Below are 21,861 nucleotides of genomic sequence, written 5' to 3'. Positions count from 1 at the left end.
ATCAAAATAAAAATAAAATTAATCAGATCTTTGTAGAAACGCGTGTGTTACATTAAAATAATGTGTGCTGTCTTACACCTCCTCCTCCAGACCCCCTGCCCTGTTTTTGTCGCATTAGTTCAGTTGTTTGCTTGAAAATAGCGACGTTGAAAGGGAACGAAACTGACCGTGATGAAATTTCTACACGATAATAAGTCTCCCAAACGAAATATGGAGGACTTACTGTTTTGGTTCACTTGTTCTTCTCATTGCTACCGGTATTATTATTCCGGGTTTCTCGCTCTTGAACTTGTCCGCGGCAGTTCTCAGGAACCATTATTCGAATCTTTTCAAAACTTTAAAAAATATTAGCCATGTGATCCGTATTGAACGTTCAAAGGTATATTTTGGCATATTTTGGAATAATCAAAATCGGGTATGGTGTACAATATAATCGTATGGGAAATTATTTATTTCAAGTTTAAATGGTTATAACTTGAGAAGAGTAAATTATAGAGACATTATGTCTCGGTAATGATCATGTAACCGTATAACCTTCTGTCAGATAGAGTAAATGATAGAGACGTGTATCGGCAATGATCATGTAACCGTATTACCTTCTGGAAGATAGAGTAAATGATAAAGACGTTGTATCTCGATAATGATCATGTAACCGTATTACCTTCTGTCAGATAGAGTAAATGGTAGAGACATTGTGTCTCAATAATAATCATGGAACCGTATTACCTTCTGGCAGATAGAGTAAATGATAGAGACGTTGTGTCTCGGTAATGATCATGTAACCGTATTACCTTCTGGCAGATAGAGTAAATGGTAGAGACGTTGTGTTTCTGTAATGATCATGTGACCGTATTACCTTCTGGCAGATAGAGTAAATGATAGAGACATTGTGTCTCGGTAATGATCATGTAACCGTATTTCCTTCTGTCAGATAGAGTGAATGATGGAGACATTGCGTCTCGGTAATGATCATGTAACCGTATTACCTTCTGTCAGATAGAGTAAACGATAGAGACATTGTGTCTCGGTAATGATCATGTAACCGTATTACCTTCTGGCAGATAGAGTGAATGATAGAGACACTGTGTTTCGATAATGATCATGTGACCGTATTACCTTCTGGCAGATAGATTAAATGACTATTTAGGTACTAAATTCAGATTGCACAAAAACCGTTAAAGATATGGAGAATGGGATCTCCCTTTACCAATTGAGAATATCTTGAACATGGTTGAATTCCCACCCTACGTATACATCATATATTGTCTTGTTTTTAAATGTCAAGATGAATTGAAAACAATAGAGGGTAAGTACTTTCAGTGGTCATCCCCACCCCCTGCCATTTGAGAATGTTAAAATATCTTGAAAATAGATCACAACTCCTTAAACAGAAGTTTCTTGGCTGAGATCCTCAACCATAAACAGAAGTTTCTTGGCTGGAGATCCCCACACACAAGTTTCTTTTCTTACATAATATATAGGTTGAGTCTCTATGTGCTATCGCAACTTCCAATTCAAGAACCTCCTTAGTAGTTGTCGTAGGTCACATCTTAATGTTTTCATTTTTTGGAGAGTAGGTTTTAATGGCCGATATTTTGTTGTTTCTGTTAAATTTATTACAACCTCTGTATACTCGGAACGGTCTAGAGCTCGACAAAAGGTACGGACACATGTCTATGATTGTAATTGTGTGTATAATGTCCTCTAAATGTCCTTTTGGTTTTGTTTTTTTAGTTGTGTTGCTCTCTCCTTGTCGTATACCACATCTTTTTTTCAAGCTTACTTACAATGTTGCTGTAGAATTGCACGTAACATTTTTATTTTGCATACAGGAAAAAAGAGACTGGAGGTATACGTTAATGCGACCACAATTCAACAGCACAATAAACAAGCGATACATATATTACATGTACATCTATAATGCTTAAAACTTGAATAGTTGTTCATTGCAATTGGTATTTGATCAGCTTTCCGTTGAACCTGAAACAAATGAACAAAGTAATAAAACATATAAGATTTATGCACAACTAGTTTGGCATGTATATCTTAAACTTTTTAGTTCCATACTGAAACATTAGAACTGTACCTAATGAACGAATTACTATGTGATTGCTTTCAATTACTGTTACTGTAGCCATTTAGTAGCTTAATGTTACAGTAAATTGTTATGGATATTTATTGCAGGTTTCAATCTTGTACTTTACTGTTATCATTTTTAAAAACTTAATCGATCTATCTTACTCAATCAGCGTTTGTCAATTATACACTCTTGAAAGTTGGGTTTACACTCGGTTTTAATGGGTATGTTTGCTCAATCTTTAGTTTTCTTTGTTAGATTACCACAAAGGTTGACTGGTGTATAGAAATATGACCATCCCACTCAGCAGTTAAACGAACGGTAAAGAAGGATGTCCATTTGGCTATGAGGAAAGTTAAATACATAGCCATGGATGGTCTGAAATCCTATGGTATTATGTAGGGCGATTGTTTAGGGGAAGGATTATGACATTGTAACAGGCTACCTACGATTTCTCAAAGAGTTTTTGCCAGGGTTTCACGAGATATACGATTTAACATCAACATTCCAACAAGGCGTTTTTATCCATCCAGCACAGTCAAAAGACCCCTCCTTTGTAAATGACATTTTTTAAATAACAAAACATTCTATTTGATACATACTTAATCCACAAAGATCTGCATTGCATGGTATACCTCCTCCATTATTTTGTGAACAGCATGCCGAACAGCTTATAGAATCACGTTGTACCAAGGAGTGTCTTTTCCCCATTATCTTCGCAATAAGGTTGCATATCTGTCAATATACTCTTTGATTAAGGAAAATTTTGAGATTGAGTTGCTAATAGTTTTTCTTGTCTAGTCAGTATTCTAGTCTAACGCGCTTTAACGAATATTTTAAATCATTCGCTGTTTATTTTCTCTTGTATAAATTGTAATTTCTCCTGGTCCTAGTGTGTGGGACTCGGACGAAAGATAGTCGCACCGACTCACCTCACTCCACCCCCCCCCCCCCCTAAACAGTTCACATGTGTAAAAAATGTTAGCAGTAAATTTCTTTTTATCAAATTGAATATAATTAATGATAATTATAAAATACATTATTAGTTATAAGATAGGCGTGATGAATGGTGATATCCCTATAAAATAAATCCTGTTTTTTCCATCCACGATAAAGGTAGTAAAAGGAATGTCTAAACAAGAGTTCAAATATCGAAAAATATTCAATTCGTGACTGAAAAAATATTATCATTATGTATGAATTGATATTTCGTAACTATACACTCCCGGCTGGAACGACATCTTGCTTTATGTCGTCTTTTCTGGAGAACTACATTTTCCACCTCTGTGTAACATTCGACAAATATCAAACTCGACCAAACAAAACTATATTCTATAATTATACACACCCGATTTGAACGACATCCTGCATTATAACGTCTAGTCAGGAGACCTGTTATTATCACTTCTGTGTAACATTGCTGCGGGGTAAAATACATTTACATTTTTGTTAATCTTAAATATTTCAATATTTTATTTTGATTTGAAGTATTTATTTTATTATGTATATTGAACGAGATTAAATAAAATTATTTAACATAATGTAATGAACACATTTGAGCGAAAGGATAGATCAGTAACTTCTCTAAAAAGAGAAGTAAACGAAAATAATGAGGTTAAAAGCAAGTAAAACCTCCTCAAGATATTCAGTGGTTGTCGTTGGTTCATTTCTGTCATATTTCTTCTCCGTAAATTGTATTGTATAAATTATACCGTTAGTTTTGTCGTTTGAATTGTTTCACAATTTTTCATGTCGGGCCTTTCTTTTGCCTTTCTCATTGTTGAAGGACGTACGATGACTTATAATTGCTTATATCCACGTCATTTTAACTCTGATGGATACATTTATCATTGGCAATCATACTACATCTTTTTTTTTATAAGCATACAAATGCAAATAAGTGCATGTGAACGGGGCTTTAGAGCAGATGTAAATATATTCACATATGCGACATGTGGTTGTGAGTTCTGTTACTCTGGTGACTATGTTTGTTGATGTATCAAACGAGACAAACACACTGAATGATCAAAATATCTTGGTATGGTTTGTTTTGGTTTGTTTTTTTTATATGGATTTCGGATTTAAATTGAGCTTGTTTATGATTTTGCCCAGTATTTATTAATTTTACTGATACACAACTGCGTATTGAATGTGTGAATTATAAATTTAAAAGTAATACCTCGTACGGTTGCTGACACACAGCCTCTCGCTCAGTTCGGCAATCCGAAATCGACTCTGCATTGGTACATTTTATGCAGTTTAGGGCTGAAAGAACACATAATTATGCTAACTAACAAAATGAATTATAAATGTTTTTTAATATTACCTATTCTACTTCACTTTTTTTATACTTTAAAAAAAAATAATACAGTTTTTCTTTTTGAATAGATATATTATTTGTTTTTAGAGTATAGATTACAGTAACCCAGTTAAGTAAAACACAAAAGAAATCATTTACGGACCAATTGAAAAGAAATAAGGAGATATGATATGATTACAGATGAGACAACTATCCACCAGAGTTAAAATTACGTGGATATAAGCAATGATAGATCACTGACGGCCTTCGATAATGAGAATCCATTAAAAGCCTGCCATAAAGTGCTGCCTCTTGTCCATCGTGAAGAAAGATATGTTAATCCTTGGTTGTCTGGATAACCCATTTTGTATATATATATACATATGTATGCTTGTTTGATGATTCACAAACGTTTGTCCCCGAATTCTCATTTATTGATATAAGAGTACGGGACGACAGTTTGATATCTTGTGGGGGACCGGAAAAGGAGGATTATAAAAATAAATGTTCTTGGTAAAAACTTATAAAAATCATCTTATCAGACAGGATGAAAATGCATATTTTGCTCAACAAAATGCAGGAAATACTTATGTACATTAGTGAAATTAAAAGATTGAAAAAGAAAAGGATGTGGGGAATTCATCCATGACATAAAATCTGTATGACTTGTGCACAGCAAAAAACACAAAACGCAAAGAAACAACGCTTTTATTGCTGTTCTTCATCTCAAAGTCACAGTGAGGCCATCAACACAGAGCAGAAAAAACCTCACTTCACTGCAAGTTAAAGAAGGTCCCTTACACCGATTTGAGCGGAATTCCTTGTTTAGTCAGCTTAACAACGTGTGAAAATGAACCTTCAATCGTGACCTGAAAACCTTGCACCTCATCCCTCCCCCTCCATCTACCCCGGAAATCAAATAGTCGTTCCCTTAGCAGCAGTTCTATTAGAAAAACCTGCTTGAAGCAAAACATTACATTTTATTGCACCATTGAAATTATTTCATCAGAATAAGAATATAATACTTACCATGCGAAAAAGAATAAAAACTTACAAACAGTAATATAAAAACCAAGGTGGTACCTACAATCAGATAAGAGTATGTTATGCTGTATACATTCGCGTTGTTCTATACAAATGTTAGTTATAGTGCCGGGCTTTAGAATGCTATACAAATGTTAGTAATAGTGCCTGGCTTTAGAATGCTATACAAATGTTAGTTATAGTGCCTGGCTTTAGAATGCTATACAAATGTTAGTTATAGTGCCGGGCTTTAGAATGCTTTACAAATGTTAGTTATAGTGCCTGGCTTTAGAATGCTATACAAATGTTAGTTATAGTGCCTGGCTTTAGAATGCTATACAAATGTTAGTTATAGTGCCGGGCTTTAGAATGCTATACAAATGTTAGTTATAGTGCCTGGCTTTAGAATGCTATACAAATGTTAGTTATAGTGCCTGGCTTTAGAATGCTATACAAATGTTAGTTATAGTGCCTGGCTTTAGAATGCTATACAAATGTTAGTTATAGTTCCTGGCTTTAGAATGCTGTACAAATGTTAGTTATAGTGCCTGGCTTTAGAATGCTATACAAATGTTAGTTATAGTGCCTAGCTTTAGAATGCTATACAAATGTTAGTTATATTGCCTGGCTTAAGAATGCTATACAAATGTTAGTGATAGTGCCGGGCTTTAGAATGCTATACAAATGTTAGTTATAGTGCCGGGCTTTAGAATGCTATAAAAATGTTAGTTATAGTGACTGGCTTTAGAATACTATACAAATGTTAGTTATAGTGCCTGGCTTTAGAATGCTATACAAATGTTAGTTATAGTGCCTGGCTTTAGAATGCTATACAAATGTTAGTTATAGTGACTGGCTTTAGAATGCTATAACAATGTTAGTTATAGTGACTGGCTTTAGAATGCTATACAAATGTTAGTTATAGTGCCTGGCTTTAGAATGCTATACAAATGTTAGTTATAGTGCCTGGCTTTAGAATGCTATACAAATGTTAGTTATAGTGACTGGCTTTAGAATGCTATAACAATGTTAGTTATAGTGACTGGCTTTAGAATGCTATACAAATGTTAGTTATAGTGCCTGGCTTTAGAATGCTATACAAATGTTAGTTATAGTGACTGGCTTTAGAATGCTATACAAATGTTAGTTATAGTGCCTGGCTTTAGAATGCTATGAAATTGAGGAAAACAAAACACGTTAAAACTGCATGCGTCTTGAGCACTTTTCTGAATTTACCTCAATCAGGAAAACTCAAAGCCGAGTATTTGAAAGTCAAGGACGTTGAAGAACCGGAACTGTTGGATAGCTAAATGACCAAAAAGTATTTTCAGATATTACTTAATAGTATTTTTATCATTCCGCTCATTTCGAATGATATGTTTCGAAAAGTATAACCATCTCGGTGGTCCAGTGGTGGCGTGCTCGCCCCTAGTGCGGGAGGTCGTAGGTTCTACACCTGGTCAATACAAAGACTTGAAAATAGGCATTTAGGAGTAAGAACAAAGTTTGTTCGTCTTGCAGTCAGAAAATTGGTCGGATGTCCGGGGTAGGATGACATGTTTTCAGCAGGACTCAGCTTTGTCGGTCTAGTAGTACGTACAAATACATGTACTATTTGCAACTTCAAATTATCTATCAATCGTAAAGTACAATTGAATCAGACATTCCGGTTTTAAATAATTGTTTAAAAATAATGTTGGTACTAAAACGATGGATACTAAGTTCCTAGATATTTGAAGTCAAGATTGATTACGTTCCATATTTACCTAATTGTCCTTAGTTTTTGGCCTAATAAATTGCACAAACTTGCATGAATAAGATTAAATTGTATTTATAATATTATCTTTCTTATCGTGTTGATCCGTTGGAGTTTCCTTATAGACAATGTAATAATATAGTATTACTAGATCTTTGATCTAGATCAGTTGAATAATTAGATATACGCAAAGAACGTATAATAGTTATTACAACATAATACGTAAATTTACTCTGGGGTGCCGGTTCATGTATAATAGATAACAAACACACAAGTGAAGCAAAACAAAATTTAAAACAAATCACGTACGCAGGTACCGAGAGCATGATCAAAGTTTTAATTAACTGCTAAAATTTAAACATACCGTCCTATTATCAGTTGCTTAAACTCGGAATACATTTCATACAACAGTAACTTAAAAGACACGATCTTTGACACATGAATATGTACAGAATCGTAACGAAGAAAAAAATAATAAATGTAAAGAGATATAAGAAGATGTAGTATGAGTGCCAATGAGACAACTCTCCATCCAAGTCACAATTTATAAAAGTAAACTATTATAGGTCAAAGTACGGTCTTCACATTTAATCCGGTTTCAAACCATAAATAAAAAATGTGTTTAATCTCCAAAAAATTACTAGTACATGATGCTTTATTTGAACAACAGTAGTTTATTCTATGAATAAGTCTTAAATGTTTAAAAGCTTCTTTCATAAAATGTTATAAGGATAAGCTTCGTGACCATTGTACGGATCTGCATATGATACTAAACGGGCGCCGAGGGCTGTTCTTATCTCAGAATGATCTCAATCTATTTTTGTATCTTTTAGTATCAAATTTGAATGAATTGTATTCGAAAGCGTTACAAAAACTGCAAAATAGTTATTTGCTTCTAAATTTTAAACGCTATTAATTCACTTTAGCACACATGTTTACCGCTAATCTCTGTCCTGCCTTTTTATTATTCACTCTATTCGGTCCTGCCTTTTTTTTATTAGTTTATTCTGACTTTTTTTACATAAATTGTCATCCTGCCCTTTTTTTTTGCCAAGTTGCTAATCTTGCCCCTGTTTTACTCATTACTCCTGTCCTGCCTTTTTTCAAATTTCATCTTAGCCCCCTCCCCCCCCCCCTAAAAATCAAATGGTAGCTCCCTAATATCCCCAAAAAATGGATGATGTTACATGCAAAACAGATTTATCATCACTAATACACCTTGAAAGGAGGAGGAATGGTAAGAGCTGAAAGTGCAAGAATAGTAAATATTTTTCAGCACTTTCAAAATTATGTTAGTTTTTTATTTATAAATGAACAATCTGCATTAATCTGGAAACTGTAGTGCAGAAAGGCCATTTGTGATGTAACTGAATGACGTCATACACATGTCGAATTTAACATATTTGACCTAAAATGGCCATTTCACGCGTATGTAGTTTGGTCAAATATATATTAGAAAGAGCTTAAACCTAAAACATTTTTAAACACATTCAACCTGTTGAAAAATACATGTTCTAGCAAAATATGGTTTTAGGTAAAGCATTTGCTTATCTCTACAATTATTTTAAAAAATTAGACTTTCACCATGGATACAAAAGTAGTGTCAGGAGTTGACTAGGATGACATGGATCAAATAACAGACGTGTATGAAAATGAAAACAATTAAAAAGAGTTGTATGTGCGCACTACATGCGTTTCTGAAATAACTTTTAGCAGGTGCGCTTATGGCCAAGTGTTTTGAAATCTAGCTATCATGCATGAAAAGTTTAGGCCCGCTGCATTTGTTTGCACCTGTCCTGAGTCAGGAGCCTGTTGTTCAGTGGTTGTCGTTTGTTGATGTGGTTCATGAGTGTTTCTCGTTTCTCGTTTTTTATATAGATTAGACCGTTGGTTTTCCTGTTTGAATTGTTTTACACTAGTCATTTTCGGGCCTTTATAGCTTGCTGTTCGGTATGAGCCAAGGCTCCGCGTTGAAGGCCGTACTTTGACATATAATTGTTTACTTTTTACAAATTGGGACTTGGATGGAGAGTTGTCTCATTGGCACTCATACCACATCTTCTTATTTCTATGATCCTACATCCTATCGATACTAAAATATTGCCATTGCACATGGTCATGCTTTTCCTTTGTAGTTTTACACTAATGTACTTATACAGTTTCACATTTTGTCATGCTGTGGCCTATAGCCTACTTTACGGTCTTGGCTTTGCCTTTTTTTTTAAGTCAATAGTATACTGTATATATACTGAAGTATACTGCAGTATTGTTTGTCCTTTGGGCTCTGTTGGAGAGTTGTTTCACTTGTAATCATACCACATCTCTTTATGTTTACTCTTTTTGCTGTATTGGTTGATTTTCCCCAGTAACTCATGTTGATAGCATACTGATTGAGTTACCATTGAGACCATACTGTATACATGTAAACATGCAATTGTTGATGGTTAAGAAACTTTTCGATCATATCGTCCTTCTTTCACACCGATCGATAAACTTGGATAATCATTTTGTTATTATTGTAAGGAGTGTTCTTTGTAAAAGAGAGGCTAAAGGTACCAAAGGGACATTCAAACTCATAAATTGAAAATAAAATGACAACGCCATGGCTAAAAAAAGAAAGAAAGAAAAAGACAAACAGACAAACAACAGTACACAAAACACAACATAGAAAACAAAAGACTGAGCAACACGAACCCCACCAAAAACTGGGGTGATCTCAGGTACTCCGGAAGGGTAAGCAGATCCTGCTCCACATATGGCACCCGTCGTGTTGCTCATGTTAGAAGGTTGTAATGGGTAATATTTTGTCATCCTAAATTACATGAACGCTGTTTATAATTCATATGATATATGTTAGTATGTTTGTTAATAATATTTCAGTTTGTGTACTATTTCTTACCGTTTTTAACTGTCTGCATTTTCCCTAAAAAGTAAACAAACACATGAAATAAATTCATCATAGATACCGGGATTAAAATTTTGTACGCCAAACGCGCGTTTCGTCTACAAAAGACACATTAGTGACGCTCGAATAAAAAATGTTAAAAAGGCCAAACAAAGAACGAAGTTGAAGAGCATTGACGATCCAAAATTTCGAAAGGTTTTGACAAATAAAGCTAAGGTAATCTATTCATGGGGTATAAAATCCTTAGTATTTCGAAAAAAAAATCAAAGTTCTATACACTTTCGTAATGACTGACACATTTAGGATATTTAAACAGTGAAACAATAGCAAGGAGGACTTAGTTAAAAAAAACAAAATGGATGATACTTTTAAGTCGAGTGTTTTGCTTGTATAAAAACAAGTACGTTCTTACCTGCTATTATTCAACGAAGTGAGGTTTTACAAGTAGGATTTTAGATCATTTAAGATAAGATCTCTTGACACTTATAATGAAATACATAATAGTTTATTTAGTTCACTCATAGATAATAACAAACGCGTAGAAGATACCGAACGAACCCGGATTACATGTGTAAAACACACACTGTAACATGTGAAACTAATAAAAGAAAGTCCACAATCAACATGACGGGTGCATGTGGACTTTCAAAATGAATTTTCAGTTTCAAAAAGGAATACCAAATGGTGTAAATAAACAGCGTTTTGTATACAGAATACATAATGACCATTCAAACTGTATCATTCTGTTCCTTTACATAGGTGCTGAATATCATAAAAACAATTATAATTGATTCCATTTTCGTTTCATTTTTTTCTATACGATACCGATAAGAAAGAGAACGACTACAGTTAGTTATCACTAATATGGACCTGAGTTATGTCGCTTTGTTAGACGAATAACACCTTTTAAAAACAACTAAAACATACGAAAGATGGAAAACCACACATTTATTTTATTTTCGTCGTACACAATACCTCAACAAAATTTTAAAAAAAAGGTTTGAAAATGATAATATTTACCTTGAAGGATGCTTCTCTTTGTGAGTAGCGTAGGATACTACTAAATTAAATTTACACAAATTTGAACATCGATAAAAACGGCCGATACAAATTTATATTTGGATACATACTATATTAACAAAGAACCCGGGACATATAATGACATTTGGATTTTGAATTCATGTCAACATTGGAGCAGATATTGAATGCTTTGGAAGAGTAAGCATACGCAGTTATGCGACCAACACAGTATGAGTCAGAGTAAAAACAAACATCAACATGGTAACTTTCACCAAGTCTTTCAATCGTCATTAAAATTAACAGTTACATTAAAGATTCGTGTTATTTCAGGTAAAACAATGATATGGATTATTACTAATATAGAAAAAATATCAGTACTAAAAGACTTAAAACTGCTTAATTTTGAAAAATTTCGATCATCTAGTATATAAAATATATATAATATGGATAACAAAATGCTATCGGAAGTAAATCAATTAATTGTTTTCTGGTGTCATTCGTAACAATATTTTAGAAAAACAGGTAAACTTTGCAGTGTGTTTTAATAAATTAATCATGTTAATCGGCAATATGTAGCGCCGAATGGAGGACATTTTGTTTTTATGTAAATAAACATTATGTTGAAAAATATTTATATTAAAACAGGATTCTTTGATATTCAAACAACTTTCTGATTTTGACCCTTGAAATACAGGGTAATTGGCCATATCTCTTATTAAAGAGGTCAAATTTGTTAAAATGATGTCAAACACTATGGAGATAATGGCTAAGGTCATGATTGACATGCTTTCATGATATATTATACTTGATAAGACTGCATGAGATTGTGAATAACAAAATAAATTTGACTGAAATTAAAACTTAGTCTTAATAGTTTGATATTTATCGGGCTCCCTCCAGGAAGTAAAAGAAAAAGGAACTGTAGATTCATGTAGGTGTATTGCTTATGAAAAGATTTTTGCAAAGTAAGTCATGGGTTGTTAACCTTCCTTGTCTATGCAATGGTAAGAGTTTAACCTTGCCTTTTGCGTAGTGTCTTTAATACAGTTCATAAGGATATAGGACAATCGTGTATCATTTCTTCTGTCTTCGAATAGAGAACTGAATTTATACGGAAGCTGCATTATTCGGGTCCTATCTTTTGAGAAACAATTCCGTTTATTCTTTTAAGTTTAAAGCATATAATTCCTACAAAGGTACTAAACAGTCAGACAGGTTCTTTTGAACAATAAAATGATTTATTTTCTAATTTTGTCTCTTGAAATTAAACCGTGAACGATTTCCTTCTGTACCAATTTTTTTTTATAAAATGTTTTTAAACGTAATGTTACTTTCAAACCTAAATTTGTACACTACTGCTGCAGTTTTAATTGAGAAAAATAAATCTGTTGAGTTTAAAGAATTCATATTGTTATTAGACCACTACAAGAGTAGACCTTGTCACAGTACTTCAGTCCTTCAAAAGTCCTTCTTCGTTAGATATTAAGACCTTGTAACAGTACGTCAGAGGTCACTTGTCTGATATTAGACAAAATAGGATGGGTGTAGAGTTTAGAAAGAGATTAAGTAGCAGCAGCAGAGATTTCCAATAAAATGACAATATTCCACATAACCAACATATTTGAACACATGTCGGCCTTTTGCATTGCAGCATGACGGAGGGGAGCATAGACCACATGCATTTTTTACTAGTTGAATACACATACATGATGTTATTTAAAAGTTGAGCCTATCTGCTTTTTACATATTTTGTTATTAAATTCTGTATGACCTTTTTGACAAACAACCTTTTAAAGGAATAACTAATCCAGTTACCGGTATTCAAATGCACCGATCATTAACTGGTCATTTCAATTGACCCAAATATATAGTTGTTAAAGGCTGAAAGGGTGAATTCTTAATATTACTAAATCAAATTTAAGTTTTAAAAAGTGAAAATAATGAAATCTGAAGCTTCTAAAGTTTATGTTTAGATAATTTTGTCAGAGAGAGAAATTCTGATTACTGGTGCGTCTTTCCGATAGTTCTCTGTCATCTTTCCATACAATTCTATCAAAATGGTTATGAGGATACAGCTTCAAAAAAAAATTATAACAGTTTACTAAATCGGTTATTTATTTACTTCTTGCCTTATTATGATACATGGGTATTATATTTTCCGGTCGTTGCAACCGTCTGTTCGTCCTTCACGTTCCAAATTTATAACTTTAAAATTATATATCAAATTAGGGATCCTCCCTCCCGCTGAATCCCGATTCCCTCCCACTGGATCGCCATTCCCTCACTCCCGAATATTCCGGAGTCAGCCTGAATCACCTTGGATCTGGACTCCGACCACTCCGGAATATTCCGGAGCCACTTACCATGCCCATTATTAAAAGAGGTAGGGCCAATTTCCCCTGAAGTTTTTTCACAGAAGGGCCAATTTCAAAAAGTGCTGAAAGAATAAAATTTACGATGAAAACATGAAATAAAAATGTTTTTTGGTCAATATCTCGATTTTTATGTATTATGTTATGTCTGGAAAATAGTTATTTTAACCTCCAAAAAAGGATGAAAGTCAAATATGCGGAATTTACCGTGTTTTTAGGTTGTAAAAACAGGGAATCCCCCTAGAAGGACACTTCAAACCAAAACAATGTTATGTTTTTGTTGTTGTTGTAATTTATACAACTTTTCCCCTAAAAAATGAAATTGGTTTAGTGTGTCCTTAATACCTAAAAAACAACTTTTTTAATAAAAAGTGGAACATCACTAAATTTTAACTATATAGCTGCTTAATATCGACTCTGTTCACAACAGTCGCCCTGGCTCCATCGGTAGCGCTTAAAACTGTAAATAATGGTTTGTTTTTAAGATGGGGTTCTAATCTCACGCTAATTTTTCTCATTTTTTTATGTTGAAATATTAAAATGTTATGTTTCTATCACATTTTTTCGGATGTCTGTTTAATTTAAAGAGTCACACTAAAGTAGGTGCTTATACATATATATAACCAATAACACGGGAATTGATTATATAGCAATGAAGCCCAAATGTTTTGTGTGTTATACACATAACGAAAAAAGGCCATATCAGAAAAATTTCAAAACAACAAAAATATTTTTTCTAAATCTTAAACAAGAACGTTTTAGAAAATGGTATGATATGTAACAAATGCAGACAATAATTTTATCGCCAATCCACCAACTGTGTAGATATTAGTACTGGCATTGTTACATTGTACCACCGTCCCTACACCGGAACCTATGTCATCAGAAAATGAAACAACACCACAGAAAAAATCAATTACACTACCAATCGTGACTGTAGGTAAAACATCAAGAAAGTGTTGAATCTGTATCACAACATAGGGTCGATCCATTTGGTACAATGCCATGCAGAAAAGACCAGATTACACGTGCTTAAATTTGTTACGCAAGCCGTTCTAGTACCAACTGGTGTACTGAGCGTTGTCCGGTTCATATAGACGGTAAACCTTAAAAGATGGAACAGTGTATAGATATAGATACATCCAGATTGAGAAAAAACAACATCCCAGTTAAATGCGTCCGATATTTTTTGGCTTCTTGGCATTAAAACAGAGACCGATCTTTAATCAGATTAGCTGATTTATATCAGATAATTAGATTATTAAATGTTTCTTGTATTTATATTTAACCCCCTTTTTTAGGCGCCACTTAGGGGCATTCAGTTTTTCGGTCTGTGCGTCCGTTCGTTCGTTTGTCCGTCCGTCTGTTCGTTCGTCCGTCTGTTCGTTCGTTCGTCTGTCCCGTTTCCGGTTAAAGTTTTTGGTCAAGGTAGTTTTTGATGAAGTGGAAGTCCAACCAACTTGAAACTTAGTACACATGATCCCTATGGTATGATCTTTCTCATTTTAATGCTAAATTACAGTTTTTATCCCAATTTCATAGTTCACTGAACATAGATGATAGTACGAGTGGAGCCTCCGTGTACTATGGACACATTCTTGTTTAATATTTTGTTAGTTTTAAGTTAAACAAAGCTATGAAATACTGTACGCTACAAATCACCTACCAACATTAACACGCTAACCGAAGCAGCATGTTTTTTTTAATACAAAACTAATTTTGAATATCTATTAGTTGATAATTCATATTTTAATGCTTCTCAGTGGCATTTACATATTGATTTTGTTAATAAAAAAAATCAATAGTCTTGGCCTTGATTATTGTAGGAATACCTGTTCAAGGTATGAAAATAGATGATGTGACGTGTTTTCATATACTATAATTAGTATCTATCGGGCTATTTAAAAACATGATTTGCCTAGCTAATCAAATGGAAAAAAAACTCACGGGAAAATGGCCCTACCTCTTTCCGTCCACTCCGGAATATTCCGGAGTACCTTTTTATGACCTTTTTATGTTACATAAGGACGATTCAATCAAAACGAAGGACGAAATTCGTTAAAATCACTGAATGAAGTCACTTCAAATTGCTAGAAATTAAATATGAATCCAATATTCAGGATTAATAAGATAGGAGGTTTGCTCGTGCATGACAAATATATGAAATAGCTACAAAAGATGAGATGAATTAAAAGGAGCTATTCAAGTCAAAAATTATTAAAAAAAAAAAAAAAAAAAAAAAAAAAAAAGAAGAGGTAGACGGATATTCGACTTTCCGTAAAAATTCACATTTTGTGGGTTTTGTTTGCTTTGTTTTCGATGATATCTTTAAAAAAGGATATATGTGCTCATTGTGAAGCATCACCGCCAGATAAAGGTAACCCCAGAAAAGTATCTACTCCCCGTACAGTAAAACAACTATTCGACGTTCAATTTATCCGCTTTATTTACACGGATTTCTCTGTGAAAACAATAGTTTATTTCGAAATACAGTGTTGTTCAAGCTTAAATATGACATAACTTTGTTTTACGAAAACGTCAAATGAATAGTTGAAGGATACATGTGTTTTTAAGAAGGTTGGACTCTTCACATGCTTCTTTAAACAGGTACCACACTGTCCGATTCTAACGATTTGAAGAGAGAGTAAGCCAAGTAAAGATCATAGTTCAGCCTTAAATAGTATAGCTACATTATCGGGAATCAGTATAACAAAACTTTAAATGTTAGCAAAGGGTAAAATGTAATGAAATTAAGAAGAATTTGACCTTACCTGACTTAACATTCAGGGGTACCTATATCCGGTGGTGATGCTTCTAACAGCGGTTTTGCTTTAAAAAAATAAAATAGTTGTCTTTCGAATGTAGGTGCCGTATAGGTACGCGTCAAAAGAGAAAAATGAATCATCTGAATTTTATCCATTGTTGAAGGACGTACGGCGCCCTACAGTTGCTAACATCTACGTCATTTGGTCTATAGAAGAAAGTTGTCTCATTGGAAATCATACAACATCTTACTGACAAAGATTAAACTATTTTTAGATTTCAGGTCAAAAATTTACACTAACTGAAATAAAAAAAAAAAGATATTCACAAAAAATGTTGACATTAAAGGAAGCGTATAAGCGACTTTTCTTTTTATTATTTCTTCCTATGTTTCCGTTACGTTATAACACAAACCTTTGCGAGATAACGCAAACATTTACGTTATTACGCAAACTTTTGCGATATAGCACAAACCTTTATCTCGCAAACCTAGGGAAAAATAAAAAAAAAAGTGTGTGGCGCTAAAACTCTTTGGTAGACATTCCTAAATAAAAAGTGTTTCTAACTTTTAAATTGTTCACGTCTCATACTGTTTAGCAAAAGAACAAACACGTAGTTGTATAACATTTGAAAAACCCGCCACCGAAACTTTTCAGGAAAGTGCTTCTTATGATTAAAAGTTAATTCTAAAAACATTATCCCGGAATAGTTAGATACTATTTATAGAAAGTCGCCTTTGAATGTGTATGCTTCTTTATCATCATCAGATGGTCATTAATATGTCTTAGTATCTATAGCTACGTTGATTTACTGGGAATCAATTTAAAAAAAAATAGAAACCTTATTTTTGTAAATGTTTATGTTTGCAACTTAAAATATATTTCAAATATTATCTTTGGGAACGTATATTTTGCAGATTCAGATTTCAAAGATTTTTAAAGTCTCACCACCTGTTATACATATTATAAACAAAACCTTTAAATAGACTTATTAAGAAGGGATATAGTTACGACACTGTTGTCAGGTCATTAAAGATTGCATATTTTGGCGTTAATATTGATTCACTTATAGGGTCTTTGCATCGGCACTAAACACATTTATTTAAAAACCAGTTGTTGGCATGACACGGGTTATGTTCTTCTCATATATGTTATGATGGTATGATACTAAACCCCTAACGGGAAGGATTGTGCCTGATATTCGTATGATGAAGACATAATCTTTCAATCAGTTTAATTGAAGTCTGGAGCTGCTAGTAGTCTGTTGTTATTTATGTATTATTGTCATTTTGTTTATTTTCTTTGGTTACATCTTCTGACATCAGACTCGGACTTCTCTTGAACTGAATGTTAATGTGCGTATTGTTATGCGTTTACTTTTCTACATTGGCTAGAGGTATAGGGGGAGGGTTGAGATCTCATAAACATGTTTAACCCCGCCGCATTTTTGCGCCTGTCCCAAGTCAGGAGCCTCTAGCCTTTGTCAGTCTTGTATTATTTTTAATTTTAGTTTCTTGTGTACAATTTGGAGTTTAGTATGGCGTTCATTATCACTGAACTAGTATATATATTTGTTTAGGGGCCAGCCGAAGGACGCCTCCGGGTGCGGGAATTTCTCGCTGCATTGAAGACCTGTTGGTGACCTTCTGCTGTTGTCTGTTCTATGGTCGGGTTGTTGTCTCTTTGACACATTCCCCATTTCCATTCTCAATTTTATTATCATTATATATACATTGTTTAAAACAGAAATTGTATAAGTGTAGATACAAATGCTATTCTATAAAGAATTATGAGAGACTGTAAAAATTTAATTTAATAAAAATATATATTTATCATGTCTATAAAGCATTTCAGTTCAGTAAAAACATAACAGTAGTATAACAGCTCTTTAGGCCCCAACACATCCCATATTTAAGGTGTATAAAATTCCTTAGTTTGTTTCTTAAGTAGATTTGGGGGTTATAAAATTCTTTTGTTTGTTTCTTAAGTAGGATTGAGGTGTATAAAATTCCTTTGTTTCTTTCTTAAATAGGTTTAGGGGTTATAAAATTCTTTTGTTATTTTTTTAATAGATTTGTGGTTATAATTTAAATACTTCCTTTGTTATTCTAAATTTGGAGTCATAAATATTGGGGGTTATAAAGTTCCTTTGTTATTTTCTTAAAGAGGTTTAAGGCCTCTACCTGTCCAAAAATAGATACATCGAGGGAACGGTATAAATATCCTTGTCTCCAGAGCAAGACAATCTTATAGAGTATAATCTATGGGAATCTTACAAGTGATTTACAGTTTATATTTTTATCAATCAAGCTGCCTTAAAAATACGAAGAAAATCAATCGTTACATGGGCATCACTTCAATGTGTACATGTATGTTTAAGTAATAAAGCGTTCTTCCTTAATCAGCGGTAGGAATAAATTCAAATCGTTTAAAAAATCTTTATCAATATACTTTATATAAACATATTAGTGTACAAGCAAATACAGATCAGAGAAAACAAACAAATAAATAACATTTTACAATACAACAATGCATACATGACTTCGTTACTCACATCCCCCCCCCCCCCCCCCCAAAAAAAAAAAGAAGTTAAGTATAATTTAGGGTTTGGAACGGAACACGTCTTCTGTTCAACAGTTTCTGTATTTCCTCTCTTTTAATGTTTTCCTATTGAAGGTCGGTGGTTTTCTCCGGGCACTCCGGCTTCCTCCACCAATAAAAACTGGCCGCCACGAAATAGCCCAAAAGCGGTGCTTAAAAGTGGCGTTAAAACACCAAAAATCAAATCAATCAAATCAAATCCTCTGTTAATGACCTAGCGTGCTTTAACATCCTCGACTATTTTTCTATACATATTTTTCATCTTTACTAATAAAGTTTTGGGTTCTGTTTTACCACTTCTATTCTTCATCCTTTTTTCCAGCATTTTTATCTTTTCATCATGGGGAGGTCTGAAAATCAAACAAATGAAAACGTTATTTCGATATTAGTAAAATCATATTCAAAAAGAGTAGACTCAAATTCACATTCGATCAAAAATGACTATTCGGAAATTTAGATTTGATTTAAAGATAAACATAGTTGGTTTGGAATATTGAGTACTATAGCCATCACTATATGGTTTTAAGTAATTTAAAAAATATGAACGACACATGTACCAACATCGCTTTCTTCCTCCCCCATTATGCTCGGGGTAGTTTGTAGCGCTTGTATTACACCAAAGAGGGCACCTACATTTAGTTTCCGTTGAAATCAGTGAAAATACCCTAGAAAATAAAAAAAAAAAAAAAAAAAAAAAACCTTATAAAGTCTAATTGTATACGAAAAAAAAAATAGTTTTAATTTTCCGGAAAATAAAATCTCTATTTCATATCGAATAACTTTTCAAGTTAACACAATCAGATTCTAACCAGTATATAAAATTAAAAAAAGGAAACACATGACTTGCACACTTGGAGATAAGGGTTCTTTCTGCAAACTTAGCCATGGGTCATATTTGTGGAAATCAGCCCGTGGCGGAGAAAATCTAAAATGTCTTCTCTCTTCAATTTCGTTTTGTGGAGAATAAACTTGAGGAGTCAAACTAAAAAAAAGGGGCAAATTTAATTGAAATTTTAAAACATTTACAATACAAAAAGAAAACGAATGATATTTATAAACCGTGTACTCAGTAGATTTTTTTTTCATATCATTTATTTACCAAAAATGTACCTTTCTCGAAAGATCGCTCCCGTCGGATATATCTTTCAATAGTATTTCGAACCCACGATCTTGCATCTAGAGGAATGCTAGTTATTGTATATCATTTGAAGAAGAAAGGGTTACTTCATTTGAGTATTTTTAGAAAAATGATTAGAATAGTGATAAAAGTATGACGAGAACAAAAATATCTTTTGTGATGGTATTGAAACGTTTTGTGTCGCAATCTCTTCAGATATCTGTCCGAATTGTAACACACTGTAAAGACACCAAAGTACCACGAAAAATTATTCATTTATAAACACTTCTTTTTGTTCTTTAGTAATTTTGACCTAAACTTTAACCATAATGCTAATTCTATTTTTGGTCTCACCTGCCTAACCCCCCTTCATGTATCAGATGCATCGTTTTCTTGTGATGCAATACTTTTGTAAGTACAGCTGTCCGAATTGAACATCTGTAGTAAATTCGATCCATTTTGATAAAAAACTTGGACATACTAATTATGTATTTTTTAATATTTTCGATAAAAAACAGATGTCTATAGAGATCGCGCCATTTTCTTTTTATATAAAAAGCACATTGTTTAATACATAGAGGAATGAGAGGTAAAAAAAAAGATAGAAGTGGAAGGTTTGGTTGATGTTCTTTGTTTTAAGTTTTTCATGTTTTTTTGTGTGCGTTTATGCAACAAATCAACCATGGTATACATCATTATATATTATTTGAATTACAAGCGTATGTTTAAATTAACCCTCCGTATCTCCCCGTTACATTTAAAATGTTATAATGAAAGTATCCATAATTCAACCCTGTTCACGAATTTTTAAAATAAACTACTGACATTATTGATTATCGTAAGGAATAATATTGTCAGATGTAATTTTTTTAACCCTTTTTTCATCAAAACATTACTTTTTTTCATTATATATTGACTATTAAGATGGTTCACAATTGTAATGTCAATTGTATTTTTGCTTATTTTGTTATGTTTGGTAGACCGACAGAATATCTTGAGATATTAAATGTTGTTCGTTTTTACGATCTTTGTCAAATCTTTGTTGAAATATGCACGAGGTAATTCAAAGTCTTTAAAAACGCCTCCTTTTCTTTTCTATGAATTGTAAACACAATAAGTTGTCACATTCTCGGATAATAATTTCCCTTAACGGTTTTTATATTAATACATTTGAATCTGTTTATAGTATGGATAACTCAAGCCCCTATTCATAAAATCAAACAAGCAAATCCAAACAGAAAATGATGATAATGAAAGGGAGGGAAAACATCGACTGTAATAGTTCGTTTAAATCGAGTATCCGATTAAAATCAAATTTTGATTTTTTTTTTATTTTTGGTGTTTTAACGCCACTTTTAAGCACCGCTTTTGGGCTATTTCGTGGCGGCCAGTTTTTATTGGTGGAGGAAGCCGGAGCACCCGGAGAAAACCACCGACCTTCGATAGGAAAACTGACAATCCTAGTCAATTAAGATTGGAGTCGAATGCACCTGCACGAGCGGGGTTCGAACTCACAACCTCAGTGTTGACTGGCTAGTGATTACAGTAGTAACTACTTAGACCACTCGGCCACCGAGGCCCCTTAAAAATCAAATATATTAATCTATAATGTTGATAATGTACGTTAAGTTCAATCCATTCCTCTCGTAAGATGTTGTAGTATTTGAATCAAATGTGTAATACAATAGTTAAAAAAGAAAACAATAATTGAGCAATCAATTTTGCCAAACGTTTCTGTGAATTAGCCGATGTCAGTACCGTGAAGCCGTGTAACATCAAGGAAATAGAACGCTTTGAAAAGGTGGTAGACTTGCAAAATTTAGTCATTTCGGCAAAATTGGGAAACAAATTCATCCGTATTTGGGAGAATGAAACAAACAGAAAAAAAGCTTTCTTTACTTAATTGATTCTGATTAATGTGAACATGTT

The 21,861-nt window shown here is 33.2% G+C and overlaps 1 protein-coding gene across 2 annotated transcripts; it reads right to left on the bottom strand.

The window, feature by feature from the left end:
• Positions 1–1,797: 1,797 nt before the first annotated feature.
• LOC127707444 (uncharacterized) lies at positions 1,798–19,161 on the bottom strand. 2 transcript variants are annotated; one of them, XM_052211974.1, is made up of 7 exons: positions 19,110–19,161; positions 10,055–10,078; positions 5,406–5,459; positions 4,257–4,342; positions 3,426–3,497; positions 2,680–2,812; positions 1,798–1,980 (listed from the first exon to the last, which is right to left on the bottom strand). In XM_052211974.1, the coding sequence occupies exons 1-7, from the start codon at positions 19,138–19,140 to the stop codon at positions 1,964–1,966; spliced, it is 417 nt and encodes a 138-aa protein (XP_052067934.1). In that variant the 5' UTR covers positions 19,141–19,161; the 3' UTR covers positions 1,798–1,963. The 2 variants fall into 2 exon arrangements, with proteins under 2 accessions (XP_052067934.1, XP_052067935.1); XM_052211975.1 differs by lacking the exon at positions 19,110–19,161 and adding an exon at positions 10,473–10,525.
• Between the last annotated feature and the right edge of the window lie 2,700 nt (positions 19,162–21,861).

Source organism: Mytilus californianus, unplaced genomic scaffold (assembly GCF_021869535.1).
Source record: "Mytilus californianus isolate M0D057914Y unplaced genomic scaffold, xbMytCali1.0.p SCAF_7, whole genome shotgun sequence".
Taxonomy (NCBI): Eukaryota; Metazoa; Mollusca; class Bivalvia; order Mytilida; family Mytilidae; genus Mytilus; species Mytilus californianus.
This window is presented reverse-complemented; position numbering and strand designations above follow the sequence as displayed.

Bases quoted from the DNA above. Each gene is read 5' to 3' on its own strand.
- LOC127707444 (XM_052211974.1), bottom strand. From the start codon at position 19,140: ATGCTGGAAAAAAGGATGAAGAATAGAAGTG. The intron at 3,498-4,256 runs GTATTACTTTTA...TTTACCCCGCAG, and splicing joins TGTGTCAGCAACCGTACGAG to CAATGTTACACAGAAGTGAT. The intron at 2,813-3,425 runs GTGTGTATAATT...GTATATTGACAG, and splicing joins CAGGATGTCGTTCAAATCGG to ATATGCAACCTTATTGCGAA.